The sequence below is a fragment of the Asterias amurensis genome, chromosome 18 (assembly GCF_032118995.1).
Source record: "Asterias amurensis chromosome 18, ASM3211899v1".
NCBI classification, from domain to species: Eukaryota; Metazoa; Echinodermata; class Asteroidea; order Forcipulatida; family Asteriidae; genus Asterias; species Asterias amurensis.
The window spans coordinates 1,075,515-1,091,169 of NC_092665.1; the positions used below are offsets into that span (position 1 = coordinate 1,075,515).

Here is a 15,655-nt window from a genome sequence, read left to right on the forward strand (position 1 = left end):
TTCAATATCTTCACCCTATGGGAAAAACATATGGCTTCATGGTAAAACTAATTTCACTTCTGGAGTCGCATAAATTGGTTGATGAGTATATTCACCCCTACGACGAGAATGGAATATTCGGAATGATCTCTTACAAAGTCAGTGCGTGTGAATCTCCTATGGCTTTGATTACAAACGACTGCGTAACTGGTAGAAAGTCAGTATTTAGTGCAGTACCGGGAATTTCACCAGCGGGGGTGGTTTTGTATCATTGCTGAGCCGGTTTCATTCATCGTATCACGGAGTGAGCTCCGAGCTTGATACACAACACAGTCTTATTTGTTTTCTCCTTTTGGGGCGCACGGCTGCACCGCGCCTCTTCAACTGCCCCAGGCCGTGTCGACGAAGCGTTCATCCCGTCCAGTTGGAGATGTGACGCGCGGTGGAGACGGTTGACAACGGGACCTCGGCATAACCCCCCAAAAAGTCATTGCGTTGACAGTTCGTGTGGACTGAGAACGAACGGGTTGGACTTCAGTCATAGACACCCTTGTCATATTGGTTATCCGGAGAGTTCTAGTGGATGTTCAGGACAAGCTTTATTTACTGTGGTTTCATTCACTCGATTCGCTAGCTGTTGCCATCAACGCAACATTAATTTGACTTGGATATTTTTCGTTTTCCCCTGAACCGTGTGTGCTAAGCTTGGAGTTGCGGTTTACAACCAGCACTTGCCCAGGCTTCATTGAGGTGAAGATTTGGCCCTTGTTTCAAGCTCATAGAGCTAGCACGAAGTTTGAGAAATGACCTCGTGAACTTGGATCAACTCAGGTACCTGGTATTCGGGATCGCAAGTCTCCAGATTTGGGGGTTGGGAGATCTTTCTGAACACGGACATCCCCGAGTAATGTTCGAGTCCATCTTTTGAACATTCTAGCCAGAACTTAGTGGAGTGTGTTGAGGGTAAAAAGTTATCCTAACTATCTGTGGTTGTCAAGATTATTCCGTTCTGCTCGTGCTGCTTAAGACGTTGCAGATAGGAAACAAATAAATCGGACAATTTGTCATCTCAAATAGCCAGGTAGGATTTTTATAATGTTATTTTCAATATTTTCTTCTGTTACTCTCTAAATGCAAAGGAGTGAAAAGGCACTCTTTGAAGAGCCATATGATGGACAACTCTTCTTCGAGTGGTCTTCCACTCTTTTAGATTGATGTTTGCATCTTTTTGAGTGATTTTCACTCTGTCCTGAAGTGAAACCTTCTAAAGAGTGAAACAACCACCACTCTTTTTAAAGAGCGATATGAGGGACAACTCGAAATGTAAAGAGTGGTGTTTTCACCCCTTTACATTTAGAGAGTAGGGTAGGATTGAGATTGAGAAAGCTAGCAGGCAGAGGACGAACTGCCTACCTTGGCAAGTTTCTTTGTTAAGCTGCACTAAATCTTTGCGCTCTCTCACTGTGATTTTTAAACAATGTAACAGACTTATATGAGCCTAGATAAAGTGGGTTTCAAATCAAACACTCGACATTTTTCAGTTTTTGCTAATGTTTGCATTTCTTTTGTACATTGCACATGTTCCTATAAATAAATAACATCAACAGAGCCATACCACTGGGATGCACTGACAGAGAGAGATTTTAATCGGTTTAACAAATATTTGCTTTAGTGTAGTCGGCATAATAATAGATGGGCACCCACCCCATCCCACAACAACATTTATTTCATAGTCATACGGGTATTGGTACGCGGCAGTTATTTTTTTTTACACAAGTTGCACATCATTTGAGCTGGTACTTCATTATGCCACAATGCTTCTCTGTACTTGGCAATTATTGTTAGTGCCGAGTTGCCCTCTCTGAAAACATTTGAGTTTGACTCACAAACTTTAAGTTCCGGACTTCTTCAATCTACAGGTGTGTGGTATAAGGGACGTGGTAAGGTCCTCTTAAAGACACATGACACTATTTGTAATTGTCGAAGATCAGTCTTCTCACTTGCTGTATCTCAACATGTGCATAAAGTAACAAACCTGTAACAATTTGAGCTCAATCGGTCTTTGAAGTTGCGAGATAATAATGAAAGAAAGAAAAAAACCTTGTCACACAAAGTTGTGTTCTTTCAGATGCTTGATTTCGAGACCTCAAATTCTATATCTGAGGTATCGAAATAAAATTAATGGAAAAATTACTTCTCTTTAGAAAACTACATCACTTCAGAGGGAGCCGTTTCTCACAATGTTTTATACTATCAACCTCTCCCTGACTCATTACCAAGTGAGGTTATATGCTAATAATTATTTTGAGTAATTACCAATAGTGTCTTTAAACCAACACTGGTATGATAGGCATGTCGTCGGCTCTGTGTACAGGGTCGTTAGTTCAAAATGTCATACTCGTACAATGATCAAAAAGTCACTGAATGAAAACGTGTATAAACTTGAAGAAAACAAATCAAACTTCAACAAATAAATATTGTACTTTGAAAATGTTCAAAACCCAATCCTTTGGTCTGAGGTAGGATTTGAACTGAGGCCCACAGAGGTGAAAGTTACCACTGACGCGACCTGATCTCCATGGTGGGCTTGTATAAAAAAGACACATAAAAAACACCATAAACTGCATTAACAATGAGCTCCAAAATAATGATGGAAAAGCAATTTTATGAAATCCATACTAATTGCACTACTGACCGTAGACCTGCCTGAGCAGATGACGCCAACTTTCGAACCCACATTTTGTCCGTATTCTATTATTCTGTGTTATCAGACATCCACTGTTAACCTTGTTTACACGGATCGCTCATTTTAGAGTTTATTGAATGATTTCGTTGGATTTTCCACGCTAGAATGCAGAAAGTCAAGTTTACCATGAATAAATAGAGCGAGGTCCGTAACCCAGCCATGAACTTATACTGTCTGCAATAACAATGACCACACAACAAATCACATAGTCGTTTATTTTCCCATATGATAACAATGTGAACAATGACATGACGAAGTATAACTTGACCCCGTTCTGCAACTCGTATAAAAATTGAAATAAGAATATTATTTCATAATAAATTACCCAGAACTTGGGGTGTTTAGGTGTCACTATTATGGAAAAAAATCACTCAGAAGTTTCAGAAAGTCGCTCGACACAAAAAGGGTTCAACCTTGTGTCAAACTATTATTTGCTGTAGATAATGGATGTACATGGCGACAATTGCAACTTTTGTTATTAATTTGCTCAGTTCGAACAGTTGAAATACTTTGTTAATGTCGAAGGAAGGTACAAATGCCAATCACTGCTTATGGTAAGAATATTCCTTTCGGGATGGTGTACTTCAGGGGGTGTATCGCATTATATTAATTTTGAGAGCCAACGTTTTCCGATTCTTTAGAAAGTTCCCTGAAAATAAACCAATTATTTCATATTCTGATGAACAAACTTGAACATTTCCCGGGATACGGAATTTTCGTTCTCCATGTATGTGAAATATTCTAAATATTTTACGATCTCCCTTACTCTATGCAAGTTTTGTCATTTCTTGTATACTCGAAGATAAATTGGTGTCTGAAAGAGAAAAATTTATTTATTCACAAAATCGAAGCCCAATTTCAAAGCACTGCTTAAGCACAACAAGTAGCCATAAACACAGCAAAACTATGGATACACAAGAAAGGTTACCAGCCAAACATCCATATCACGTGCATCACTTCTGATATCCTGCTCTCATCTTTTGCTTAGCACAAAATTGTTAAGCAAAATTGTCTGTTGATGCAATTATATGCAGCTGGGCTATGGTTTCCAATAAACACACAAAACAACCAACTTGCAAGTTTGTCAGCAATGATATATAGCCTGCCACCAGTGGCGTAGTTATGGTTCGTGACGCCGAGGGCAAGGGTGGGGGCAGATATACCCCTTCTGTCTTTCAAAATATATTAGCATTTTTGTTTATCAGTTTCGTTCAAAAGAATCCAGTCCAAAAACAAGTTTTCAAAACCTATAATATTATTGTCGATTTTGCCCCAGGGCAGCGCAAGGGGCAAGTCCCCCCCCCCCAATCTTCCACAAAACACAGAACAACAGTTTAGGTTACGGAATTTTGTGTATTACATTCCGTTTTGGAAAGCCGATTTTCTTTTTACTGGGGGCAGTTTGCTAGCACATTTTGTGGACTCCCGGACGGGTTTTTACGATACCAGTGTACTATCTATGTCAGTGATAGTAAATTTATATTTAAAGGGAACGTCATTTATATCTTTGTTTTGTTTTTTAAACGTTTGATTGTATTAATCCTATAGGGGCCTATAGATATCACCGAGGTTTACGAGAAAACCCAAACGTCAAGTTCACGACTCCTGCATGAATAATATTATATTTCAAACAATGTACCACGGATAATCAATAAAACTAGTAAAAGTCTATCCATCTATAACTTCAAAGGTGATATTATCTTCGTAAAGATATCAAAATATTTATTTCTGGAACCCTCGTGTTAAAAAAAAAAAGTATGGCCACAATCGTCCGTTCCTTAGCAATTGACAAACATCGCAACATTCAATCGGTTTCACACAACAGCAAACTCCAATCTATTGAAGAAGATGTTGCTGAAGACATACTAAAAATCACCCCCACTATATCCTCTGTTAAAAAATCTTGTTCATTTCTAGTCTGGTACATTGTCCTTCGACCAACCAGTCGATGCTTCGAACACCTCAAGCAAAACCTCCTCGCTCTCCTCCCGCCGGCCCATCTCTCCCGTTGACTTTACTTTTCATACCCACAAGAAACAAAACTCCTCAGCATTTTAATTGCATCTTCACCACCGCAGAATTCCAAGGGCGTCACTACACAAAAGAAGACAGCTGAATTTATCCTGCCCCAAATAATCTCATCTCGTTGTGTCATTGATTCCAATAAAAAACCGTTTTCTCCGAGATGACAGTTTTTCCAATAAACGCTGGAGCGTCCTTGGAATGCGTTAACACTGCTCTGCATGTGTGATGGGTGGCCACAGCGCACTTTGTGGATATTATGCGTTATTTTAAAGGCACTTGACTCTGTTGGTAAATACTCAAAATAATTGTAAGCATAAAAACTTACTTGGTACACTCTTAAAACTTCCGGGTCAGAATTGACACGGATTTGGGTCACAGGGGGCAGGGGGGCCAGACCCATTTCTGGGTCTGTTTGACCCGGAATCCGTGTTATTGTGACCAGAGATTTGGTTAAAAGCGGGGATTTTTACTCGAATACCGGGACATATTAACACGGATTCCGGGTCAAACTGACCTAGAAATTGGTCTGGCCCCCTGGTACCCAAATCTGGGTCAATTCTGACCCGGGTGTTTTTAGAGTGTAGCGAGTAACGGAGAGCTGTTGACAAAATACCTCTACGGAAGTAGTTTGTTTAAAAATACCTTCCTTACTTTATCTCTATGAGATTAACACAGCTATCTCTATCATAAGTGCTCTATAGAGAGCGAATGATACCTCTGTAACTTATTGTGCATGGCCCCTTTACCAAACCATATAGGAAGAAAAATGTGCCATCTCTTTAAAAAAAAAAAGACTTGAAATGCCGCATTGGGATGGGGTTAGGGTGGGGGGGGAGGGGTGGTAAAACATAATCTACGGTATGTTTTTGTACGGTTACCTGTGGTTGAATGAAGCTACGCAAGGCTAATGCTGTGCCTGATTGCACTAGGAATAACATAGCATTGTATACACGGCTCCACGAGTCCTTGATTTGGCCGAACTTTGACTGTAGACAGCGAAAAACTAATAATAGCTCAATAAACTGTTTGTAGTTTAGTCTGGTCCCATGTTTAAACTAATGGTTTAAGTTAAGTACATGTTAGCTAAGGATGAGCTCATGTGGTGTGGTTACCATTTGCATACGTAGATTTGTAGCGGTTTTTACTCAAATCTAAACCTGTGCATTTCTTTGCTCCTGGATACTTTACAAGGTTTTCGGATGTTGACATCGAATGATGGGGTAAGATTAAGCTGTCTTAACAACGTGTATCGATCCTGGGAAGACTTGATTTCATGTGTGGTTATCATTTGCATACGTAGATTTGTAACCGATTTGACTCAAATTTAAGCCTGTCGTGGGTATTTTACCAGGTTTTCGGATGTCCAGTCTTCGGTGATGGGGTAAGATTTTGCTCTTTTAACAAACTGGGAAGACTTGCATTGATTTCTCTAACATGTCATATCTGTTCTCAGAGGTGTATTGGAGTAAGCAGATTTGTGTTTATGATATAGGGCTACTGCAAGCTTAATTGAATCTCGGAGAAGAAATGTGTTTTTACAGTTAACACGAAAGTGCTCGGGTGGTTCAAAGCACCCTAGGTCAATTATATGAGATTGGCATTTATGTTATTATATGTCAATGGCGTCTGTTGATGCCTGCACTGACATTATTAATGTTAGTGATGTATCATATACGACTGATCAGGGCATGCTTTTCCACTTACATACGACCACCAGGGTTCCAACAATTCCTCATATAAAACTACACAGGCAGCAACGTAATGAACTTCATGTCTCCAACCATGTGGAAGAGAAATGGGGGAGGAGTCCCTATAAAAGTGGGGGCATGTGCAGTAATAACACATTGCCATAAAAACAAACTTTGGAAGGCTGGCAGTACAATGGATGGTATAGGATGGGTTTGGTGTAAGGCATTCAGCGGAAACGGTACGTGGCGACAAATGGAAACTGTAAATCCTATCTCTATAGCAAGTTATATGCTTCGAAAGGGCAAGGACACCAGGCATTTGTTCATTGGTAAAGGAAACTGTAAATTTCTACGGGAGCATTTCAAGGCCACCAAGGCAATAACCAGGGGGCGTGGAGGCAATCGCCTTCGTTGCCTCCTTGAAGTATCGGCCCTGAATGTGGGATTTGAGACGTTATAGCGAGGTATCAATGTATATTTGGTTTGCTGTAACACCATGTGTATATATGTTTACTTGTTGTGTGTATGTTCTCTTTGAGAACTTGTCTTTCTTTACATTTGACTACAGAAGAGAACATTTTCGGACTCTGCGTTGATATATATATCAGCTATTCTGATCACCCAAGTTCTTTTGATTTCTTTGACTTCACGTGGGCTGGTTGTACCCTTGCTATATGGTTGTACATGAGATGCTTAAATGCGTTCTTTATTAGGTTTTGTTTCCCAGGCACTGACAGACCTTGCCCTGACATTTGCTTCCCAGCAATGTGCTTTGTAGTAGAATTATTACGTGTTTATTTTCAACTCCTGAACCTTGGTGTGACTCAAGTTCACTCTGCGTGCGAGGCCGGATCGGCCAAGCATGACCAAATAATACACATGTGAAATCCATAGGCTTACACTCATTCACATTTTTAAAGAAATAATACATATGTGAAATCCATACACACAATATGTTTTCTTGAATCCCTGTGGAGACATCCTGCTTATACCTTTGTTACTGTAGTTAAAAACCCCCATGCATAGACCTTTTACACAAAATTACTTGTGGAGCACCTCATCTTATAGATGGCCCCCTATGAAGACCTTTTGTGTTCCCTTTCCTGTTGTGTTATCGGTCCCCATAAGGTAGTGAATATGAAATAAATCTTGTATTGTGTATGTTTTCACAATCAACCCGACAAATGACTTATTAAGTTTTATGTGTGCAATTATGTGTGCAATCAATAGGATAGGGCTACGTTGAAAGGTTATGTTGTTTCACCCAGTGGTGGTGACGTCACGCTGTTTGACTCCCGCGAGTATTAAGGACAGAGGTCATGATGGGTCAATATTTCGCCTATATAAGTTATTGTTTTGACATCAAACAAGATGATTAGTGACCATCGTAATGACGTCATGCTGACAAATCACCCAAAACCTTCATGTGTACCAGAGTAATTCCTTTATACCCAAACCGTTTTTTCTACTAATGGGATGTCATCCTATAGCCAAGTTGTCAGTTTACATCGGACCATTGTTGACCAGTGCTGTATGATGTGTGTCCCCCCCCCCCCCTTCGTTCTGTTTCTTCCACCTTTTTTTCCAACTTTGATATCTTTTGAGGAGTTGTTTGAATTTCACAATTGAAGCGGAGTGCTGATTGCTCCAATGTATTTCAATGCTGATGTCATCCAAACAATAAAGTACAATTATGTAGAAATTAAGAACGTAATACCAATTATTTTAAAAACACAACAATTCAATGCAGCAATGACAACATTAAGATTAAGGGATATACTTTTGCTCCGTAACCTACAGACAAACATGTACAACCGTGGTACAACCAATGTATCTAACATGGACGAAGACAAACTGAAGTAGACACCAACAAGTAAACCCATATCTGGATCAGTATGACATGGACTCTGTCAAAATGACCCTGAGGGTGGTTTAAATAAATAAAATTAATCGACTCATTTTGTCCTCTTCGTTTTTCAGGATGCATTCTCCACTTCCAGAACGGACGATACTCAACGAGGGTGGTGAAGACGAAGTGGTGAGTTTGAATTTGAACCGAAACATTGCCACCGTGGTCTAGTTTGTTTTCCAAGTTGTTGCCGGGCAACCGGGCGTTTTAGGCTGTTCTACCTGCCAAGCTAAACACTGAGAGGAACGAGTCACACAAAACAAGCTTTTAAACAATCATATTTTCATCGGTGTTTTTTGTTCAGTTGAATTTCTACAACTTAAGGCCCGGCTCATACTTCATGTGAATGCGATACAAATACTGACGTCACAAATCACAACGAATAATTCGCAACAGTTGAACTGTGTTCGCAGGAAGTATGGACCGGGCTTTATAACACACCGAAGTGATGGCTGACAATCAGCCTCTCGGTCTTCGCGATCCAATGGTTTTGAACGATAACATTTTCCCGTTGAATGCAAAATCGTTGAAATTGAGTTACCCCTTTATATGGCATACTGATTCAACGGAGCATTCATTTAAAAACGAAATTCAACGAGCAGATTGTTAAAGTTAATGGATCTTTTGTTGAAATTGGACGGGAAAACCTCTTTAAAACCATGATGGAGGTAGGGAAAAGCTAGTTTAAAAAGGAAGAGCTTTGGATATGAAATAAAACGCTATTAGTATTTTAAATCTCCCCATAAATTCAGTTACCCTCAACCCTTCTTCGGGCAGGTGATCGTTTAATTTCACCCCCTTCATGTGGATGAAGCCACGCCCATATAATAGTCAACGGAACACTAGGTGCACAATAAACCATCTGCATTCCTTTATTTCCAGTAGACTGACTTGTTCCGACTTTCAGATTTAATTAGCCTGGAGCTTTTCATAACCCACGATCACATGTTGTAACGTTGTAATGACCAGCTCAGTTTTTAAATCACACTGCCTGGAGCTTTTCATAACCCATGATCACATGTTGTAACGTTGTAATGATCAGCTCAGTTTTTAAATCACACCAAAAAAAAAATCTGCAACAACATCATTGTTGAAGTGATTTTAAAGTTAATTAATCCGACTTCCGTAGTACGCAGAACAGCTGGGCCCAATTTCGTAGAGCTGCTTAAGCAGAAAATATTGCTTAATAATGTTCTGCTTAGCAGCAATGAGCAGGATACCAGTCACATATTGTGCACGTGACATCGTAGCTTGGCTGGTAACCTTATTCTTGTAAGCATACTTTTGTTGTGCTTAAATACTTGTTGTGCTGAAAATGGGCCCTGGGTGGTAATTACTGATCATTGAGGTTTTTTTCTCGACTCTTTTTTTTCTGGATACCCAGTCAAATGCACCCGAGGATGAATGAGAATTATGAGGGATTGCTTCGGCCTGGTGTTGCAACCCCATTAACTTCGTGTCACATTGAACATTACGTGTGGTGTGACGTCGTTAAAATGACCCTACCCGCAGTTACGTTGGTTTCCCTTTGGGAGTAATTAACTAAATCTGAATCATGAAGAATTTTCCTCAAAAGTGCAAAGAACTGTGAATTGAAGGTCCGCGTAGAAACTAACGCCCGCAGCTTTCACTGAACAAAGTATACACTTTGGTTATTACTATTGATTTATTATTATTCAATCTCTGGTCATAAAATCAAGGGCCGCTCCACTCATCAGAATCACGTTTTGGCACAGGAGGCCCATAGAAACACACTGGCATATCGGACAAAACCTACAATACATTTCGCCTATACTCAGGGGCTATAAGATCATAAATGTGACAACTTAGTTGCATGATTTCATTAAATTGCTTTAGCATATTTTGGAGCTCCTGGTAAATGGGGTTTATGGATCAAGAGTGGTATTCAAAGCAATTTTGCAGAAAAAACCTTCATCTACCAAGATAAACATTTATTTGTTGATTTTGATTTGTTAAAGATAGATTTATACTCATTTTTTTTTCGTTCATGTTATCCTCTCATGTGAACTAAATTTCCTTCAAAGACTAAATTTCAGCAAAGATCACCTGTAGTCGTTTTCCTCGCAAGCTGGTCTTTAAAGGAATAAGTTAATCTCCTATTACCTTCTTCGGTTAAGGGCTAAACTGCCAGATTGAGTCCGAATTGGAGGCCGTGTTTGAATTGGCGTCCGTGTTTGATTTGGCGGGTACACGGACGCAGCTGCGACCGTGGCAAAGTATGTTGCTAAGGGCAGCCTGTGTTTCAGAGCATATTAACGTGGTGTTACAGCCATAGCCATAACCGAAAGAAGCCGCTTATTCGGACTCAGCCTATTTATAAAGTTTCCTGAGTAAAGTTTGACCTCATTTTTACTTAAAATTCTGTCTGACTGAAAAATTAACGTGCCAAGTACTTTGACAAGCAGGCTCGAAATTTAATTTGACTCCGCGATGTATAGTATAGTTATCTTTTGTTGTTTTCTTAACCACGCAGGAATGCTATGGCCTCAAACGAAATATTCCCAGGACTATTTTGTGTTACATCTTGGGCTTATTCACTTTGGGTATCTTCATCGCAGCATTGTACTGGAAGCCCAACTGGAAAGCAAAGTTCATGTATCGGCAGACACGATTGGACCAGGCGGACACAGTGCTCCTAAAAGTAAGTGAAAGGTCTCGTGATTGGTGGAAAATGTTAACGATTTGCATAATAATTTCTCACCCAGTTCACAGTATGGAACTTCCAGAGTGCCATCGAACTATCCACTTATCGAGGGCCACAGTCCAGACAGGTGTAAGCAGAAAATACTGCTTGACAAATTTCTTTGCTAAGCAAATATTAAGTGGGGCACCAGTCACCACATGTGATTTTGGCTTGTAACCTGTTTCTGGTAAGGAAGAGTTTTATGCGCTAGCAGGTTTTTGAGCTGACAGGCTTGAGAATATTAGGACCGGGTAACGAGAGTCGGATTACTTTAAATAAACTTGTCCTAGACCCCACCTTCCAAAAGTTACCCATAACAAGCAAATTGTTTGAAGCAAAACATTACTTTGCTTACAATTTGCTTGATAAAGTTTACCAGCCAATAATATAGACACATTGTATTAGTCAACTTATATTGTTATTGGCAGGGGAAATATCAAGATATTCCTTCTTAACCCTTTTCTCTCGACAGCACAGATATGAAATATTTTATTTCCAATTAATTAACAGGATATGTACAAACAGTGGTTCCTGGTTCGTGTACAAGTTTCAAAGGACGCATTACCAACGTAAGTCCAGACATTGGTGTTAAAGGGAAAATTCACCTTTGGTTTTTTGATCCAGCTGATTACCTTCATCCTATATTAAAAACAGATGTTTATACAATAAGAATATCCTGTGAACATTTCATTTCAAATGGTGGTCAATTTTTATTTTTTTATATTTTTGATATATCACCGATGATCCAGAGCGGCAACCTCGTGCCCAGGGGTGATCGATCTCGCCGCGCCATTTTTTCCCAGCATGCCTTGCTCAATTGTATATTTTGTGCGTAAATGATGGCCAATCAAAGACACGCACTGGAGTTTCCCTCCCAGGGGTTAGAGACGTACGCAGAGCTAGCGTGATACGGCGCGCTACCCATGGTAGCGAGGTTGCCAGAGCGGTTATTATGTCCGCACGGGAAGAATAGTCCGCGAGAAACACACACTCTGAGAAGCGTTACTGACAGTATCGCTTCTCAGATTCTAATTTTGGGGTCTAACATTTGAGATATTTCATCCATTACTTCAAAGTGAAATTATTCTCGAATTGCTGTTACACTGTTTAAGGCTAACAAAGGAAGTTTTTGTTGGCATTAATTTTAAGAGTGTGAGGTGTTCGGACTCCGTTATTGAAATATAAAATAGATAAATACCAATTTCATTGTTCTTTATATTTGAACTCCATGTCTCGAAATATATGATCATTTTGTTTTCTGCCTCACAGAGAAAAAAGGAAGAAAGTTGAGGAAACGAAATGTGACAATGCAAACAAGACAAACGGTGACCAGAGCCATGAGGTATGGGCAAAGTGCTTTTCCACATTTCTAATTCGTGTTTGGTTGATGTTTTAAAAATGTTAACTACTTCATTTCTTTGGCTTTTGGGTGGAGAGTGATCTTGTTTCTGCACCAACAAATAGTTCCAAATATCGGTATGGTTTTATGGTGTTGTTAAAAATAAATTGACTATTGCGGGTTTTTGCTTGCGGGTCGGGATGTCAAGAAACATATCTTGTTATATGGTGGTTGAGACGTTAAAAGCATTTGTTTTTCACGTTGAGTTGCCACAGTGTCTTGATTCTTAACCGTCTGTAGTATTCAGTTTTCTTTTTACGCCCGTGAGTAGCAAGGGTAAAATCTAAGAGATGTTTTTTTCATTGTGGAAAACAGGTTGTTTAAAGACCCGACGTTTCGATCGGTATGCTCTATTATTGTGGTCTTCATTTACAGAACTTTTCACACGGTGCTTAGAGCGAATCTTTCAAGATGACATTCCCACCTTGCACACAAGTCAAAATAATGATTGCACTTTTGTTGATCTATAACTGCATGAACGGAAGTAAAGTCATAATTTTCACAGAGTGTTTGTTATTTGCCTGTGACATTTTGAAATCCACACATATTGATATTCCATATGTACACAGCTCGATTTGATTATGATAATGGAGTTTATCAAATATACCCGGGGATTTGAAAAACAAATAATTGTATAGTTTACAAAGTACACGAGTAAGTATTGGACACACATGAATAGTATCATGACGTGTCGTGAACGAGTGGATAAGAACAAGGACTCAAGCTCTGGTATTCCTGGTCAGCAGATTGTGGGTTAGACTTGACTCAAGTCCCAATCCCGTGAGAGACCATCGCCTTACATCATAAAACTCCCCCAACCTGTGCCGGGACCACCACAATAGCTATTTTGACGGCGGATATGCGCGCTACTACGGAACTTCTCGCACGAGAACGGGACTTGAATCAAGTCTAACGATGGGTTAAAGTCCCGGTTTTGACACTTGAAACAGACGTTTAACCATTGTCATGTCCATCATCAGTACTGTGTACTACAAGCAAACGAATGGTGTTTCTGGCATTTTTGGCTGCATTAAGCAATTCAACAATTGTGAGAGTATAAAAGAACTTTCTGCACAACAGTTCAGGAATGAAAATGAGGAAGACTACTCGCAGAAGTACAAATAAAATAAACAAAAACGCACTAAAAATGTGTTAAACAAACGTGCAGGTCACTGCTGCGTAAGGACAAAAAAGACAACTCGTTTTATTTTGTATATATGCTAGATTATGGTTTGGTACTTCCTTTTGTTTTAATTTCTTTTTAATTTAAGACCGGATGGTAAATTTGTATTGCTTTACCACCCTGACCCTTTGACATGCTCACCGTAACCTTTGACATTATTGCGTTCATTTGATTTTCTTGATAGCAAGAGTTCATGCGTTTCTTTCGGTTTCAAAAGCTGAAATACATCTGGGAAACGGAGGGCTACAACTTCTTCAGATTACGGTAAAGTACTTCCACAGACCAATCTTTCAATTGCATTGAATTCTGGGCCCAATTTCATAGAGCTGCTTAAGCACAAAATTTTGCTTAAGCAAAAAAATCCTTGTTTATTAAACCAGATTACCGGCCAAGACTCCACTCAATTGTTATGCTAAGTAAATAAACAGCTAAATACCAGTCACAAGCAATGTATATGGCATGACATTTTGGCCAGTAACATGTGTAAAATAAGCAATCTATTTTCGTGCTTAAGCAAATGAAATTGGGCCCTGTTGTACACTGCAACACCTGAAGTGTTGAAATTGACACCATGGGTGTTGTCACATATATATGCCCAAGAGGGAATCACAATTAACATATGAAGGTGTTTAAAAAACACCAAGTAATTATCTTTGCAGAAGTTAGTGTTATTTTAACACAATGTATGTGTGGTTAGCACTGTATACTCAGTTATACTTTCTGTGGAAAAAAGGTGATTAGCCTCCGGATTTTTTTTCACAGAAGTTTGGAAAGTACTGATACACATCAGTGGGTAAAAAAACAAATTATACCTACAAGTGACATCACCGCAGTGTCATTTTAACACCCCAGTCTGTGTAGTAAGCATGTCAGTTCAAGAGAGTTTGAACAGTTCGGCGCAGATTTATTTTCAAACCATTATAAAAAAAGGGGGTTTGTCTTTGCTGCTACCTTGTTTTACAAGTTTAAGTGATTTATTTTCTTTAGGGGACTTGAGAGCGGAGTACCTTGTTCCGATATGTACGATGCCTTCACTGGATTCACAGCGGACGAACAGAAGATCAGGTTAGAAAATGGTTCAATTTGTGTTATTGCAAGCTACAGGGGGACCATCGAAAATCGATCACCAATATGCCTATCGATTGGATGATCTATGACGTCACTTTTCACGCGCTTACATACTGATCAATTAAAGGATTTTTATTTTTTATAATGTTTATAAACCTATACAATGCTATGTGATTTTGTTATCACTGAGCAACCCTTGAAGAGCAACTCGTCTTAACTATTAGTATTATTCATAATATAACATAACATAAGATACTATAGGATTTTGTTATCCAAGATTCCAAAACTGGTTATTCTTAAATTACGTAGTTTGGCAACTTGAGCCCATGCCAGCTGGAATTGGGTCGCGGAAATAAATGCCACAATATCATTCGGCGGGGTTTGCTGACAGTAAACAGTTAACCCAATCAATCCATTATGTATTATGTTTACACAAGGGAATAGTCGAATTCAACGTTTACGCAAAGGTCAACTTGGTAATTTTGGGGATCAACGCAAACTACCTTTCCCCCGCATAACGTATGAAAACTATTGAATGTTCTCATCTTATTGACCTTGGCGGTGAGTTCCCCCGCCCGTAACTCTCTGATATCAGTTTTCGAAGTTAATTTTGAACCCCACAATGTTGTCTTTACTTCCCACCAGGCGAGACTTATACGGCCCAAATGAAATAGACATAGCTCTGCGATCCATATTTGTACTTTTCGTTCAAGAGGTAAGATATTTTTTTTGATTAAGAAGGTCACTGAATGTTTAGGGCATAAGTGGATACTATGCAGAAAAATTCAACTTTTTCCGAGTGCTCTATATTTAGCGGAGGTTTCGTAATTTGGGGCACACCGGGACATTATTGTTGTGCGTGTCTGCTTTTCCTTTCCTAAATTGTATTTGATTTGATCGGGGAACTTGTTGTCTTTCTGGCATTCTAAACATCTGTTTAAGTCAGTTTGATCG

At 39.4% G+C, this 15,655-nt stretch overlaps 1 protein-coding gene across 4 annotated transcripts in view; it reads left to right on the forward strand.

Moving 5' to 3' along the window:
- LOC139951142 (polyamine-transporting ATPase 13A3-like) overlaps positions 1-15,655 on the forward strand; it is a 63,232-nt gene that overhangs the window by 16,736 nt on the left and 30,841 nt on the right. For 2 of the 4 annotated variants that reach the window (XM_071949999.1, XM_071949995.1), the window contains exons 2-8: positions 8,419-8,476; positions 10,842-11,009; positions 11,562-11,620; positions 12,321-12,393; positions 13,818-13,897; positions 14,621-14,698; positions 15,347-15,416. In XM_071949999.1, coding sequence (XP_071806100.1) covers positions 8,420-8,476; positions 10,842-11,009; positions 11,562-11,620; positions 12,321-12,393; positions 13,818-13,897; positions 14,621-14,698; positions 15,347-15,416 — 585 coding nt within the window. In that variant the 5' untranslated portion in view covers position 8,419. Of the gene's footprint in view, positions 1-195; positions 1,061-5,894; positions 5,971-8,418; positions 8,477-10,841; positions 11,010-11,561; positions 11,621-12,320; positions 12,394-13,817; positions 13,898-14,620; positions 14,699-15,346; positions 15,417-15,655 lie in introns of those variants that run through there. The other 2 variants (XM_071949997.1, XM_071949996.1) reach the window with 2 other exon arrangements.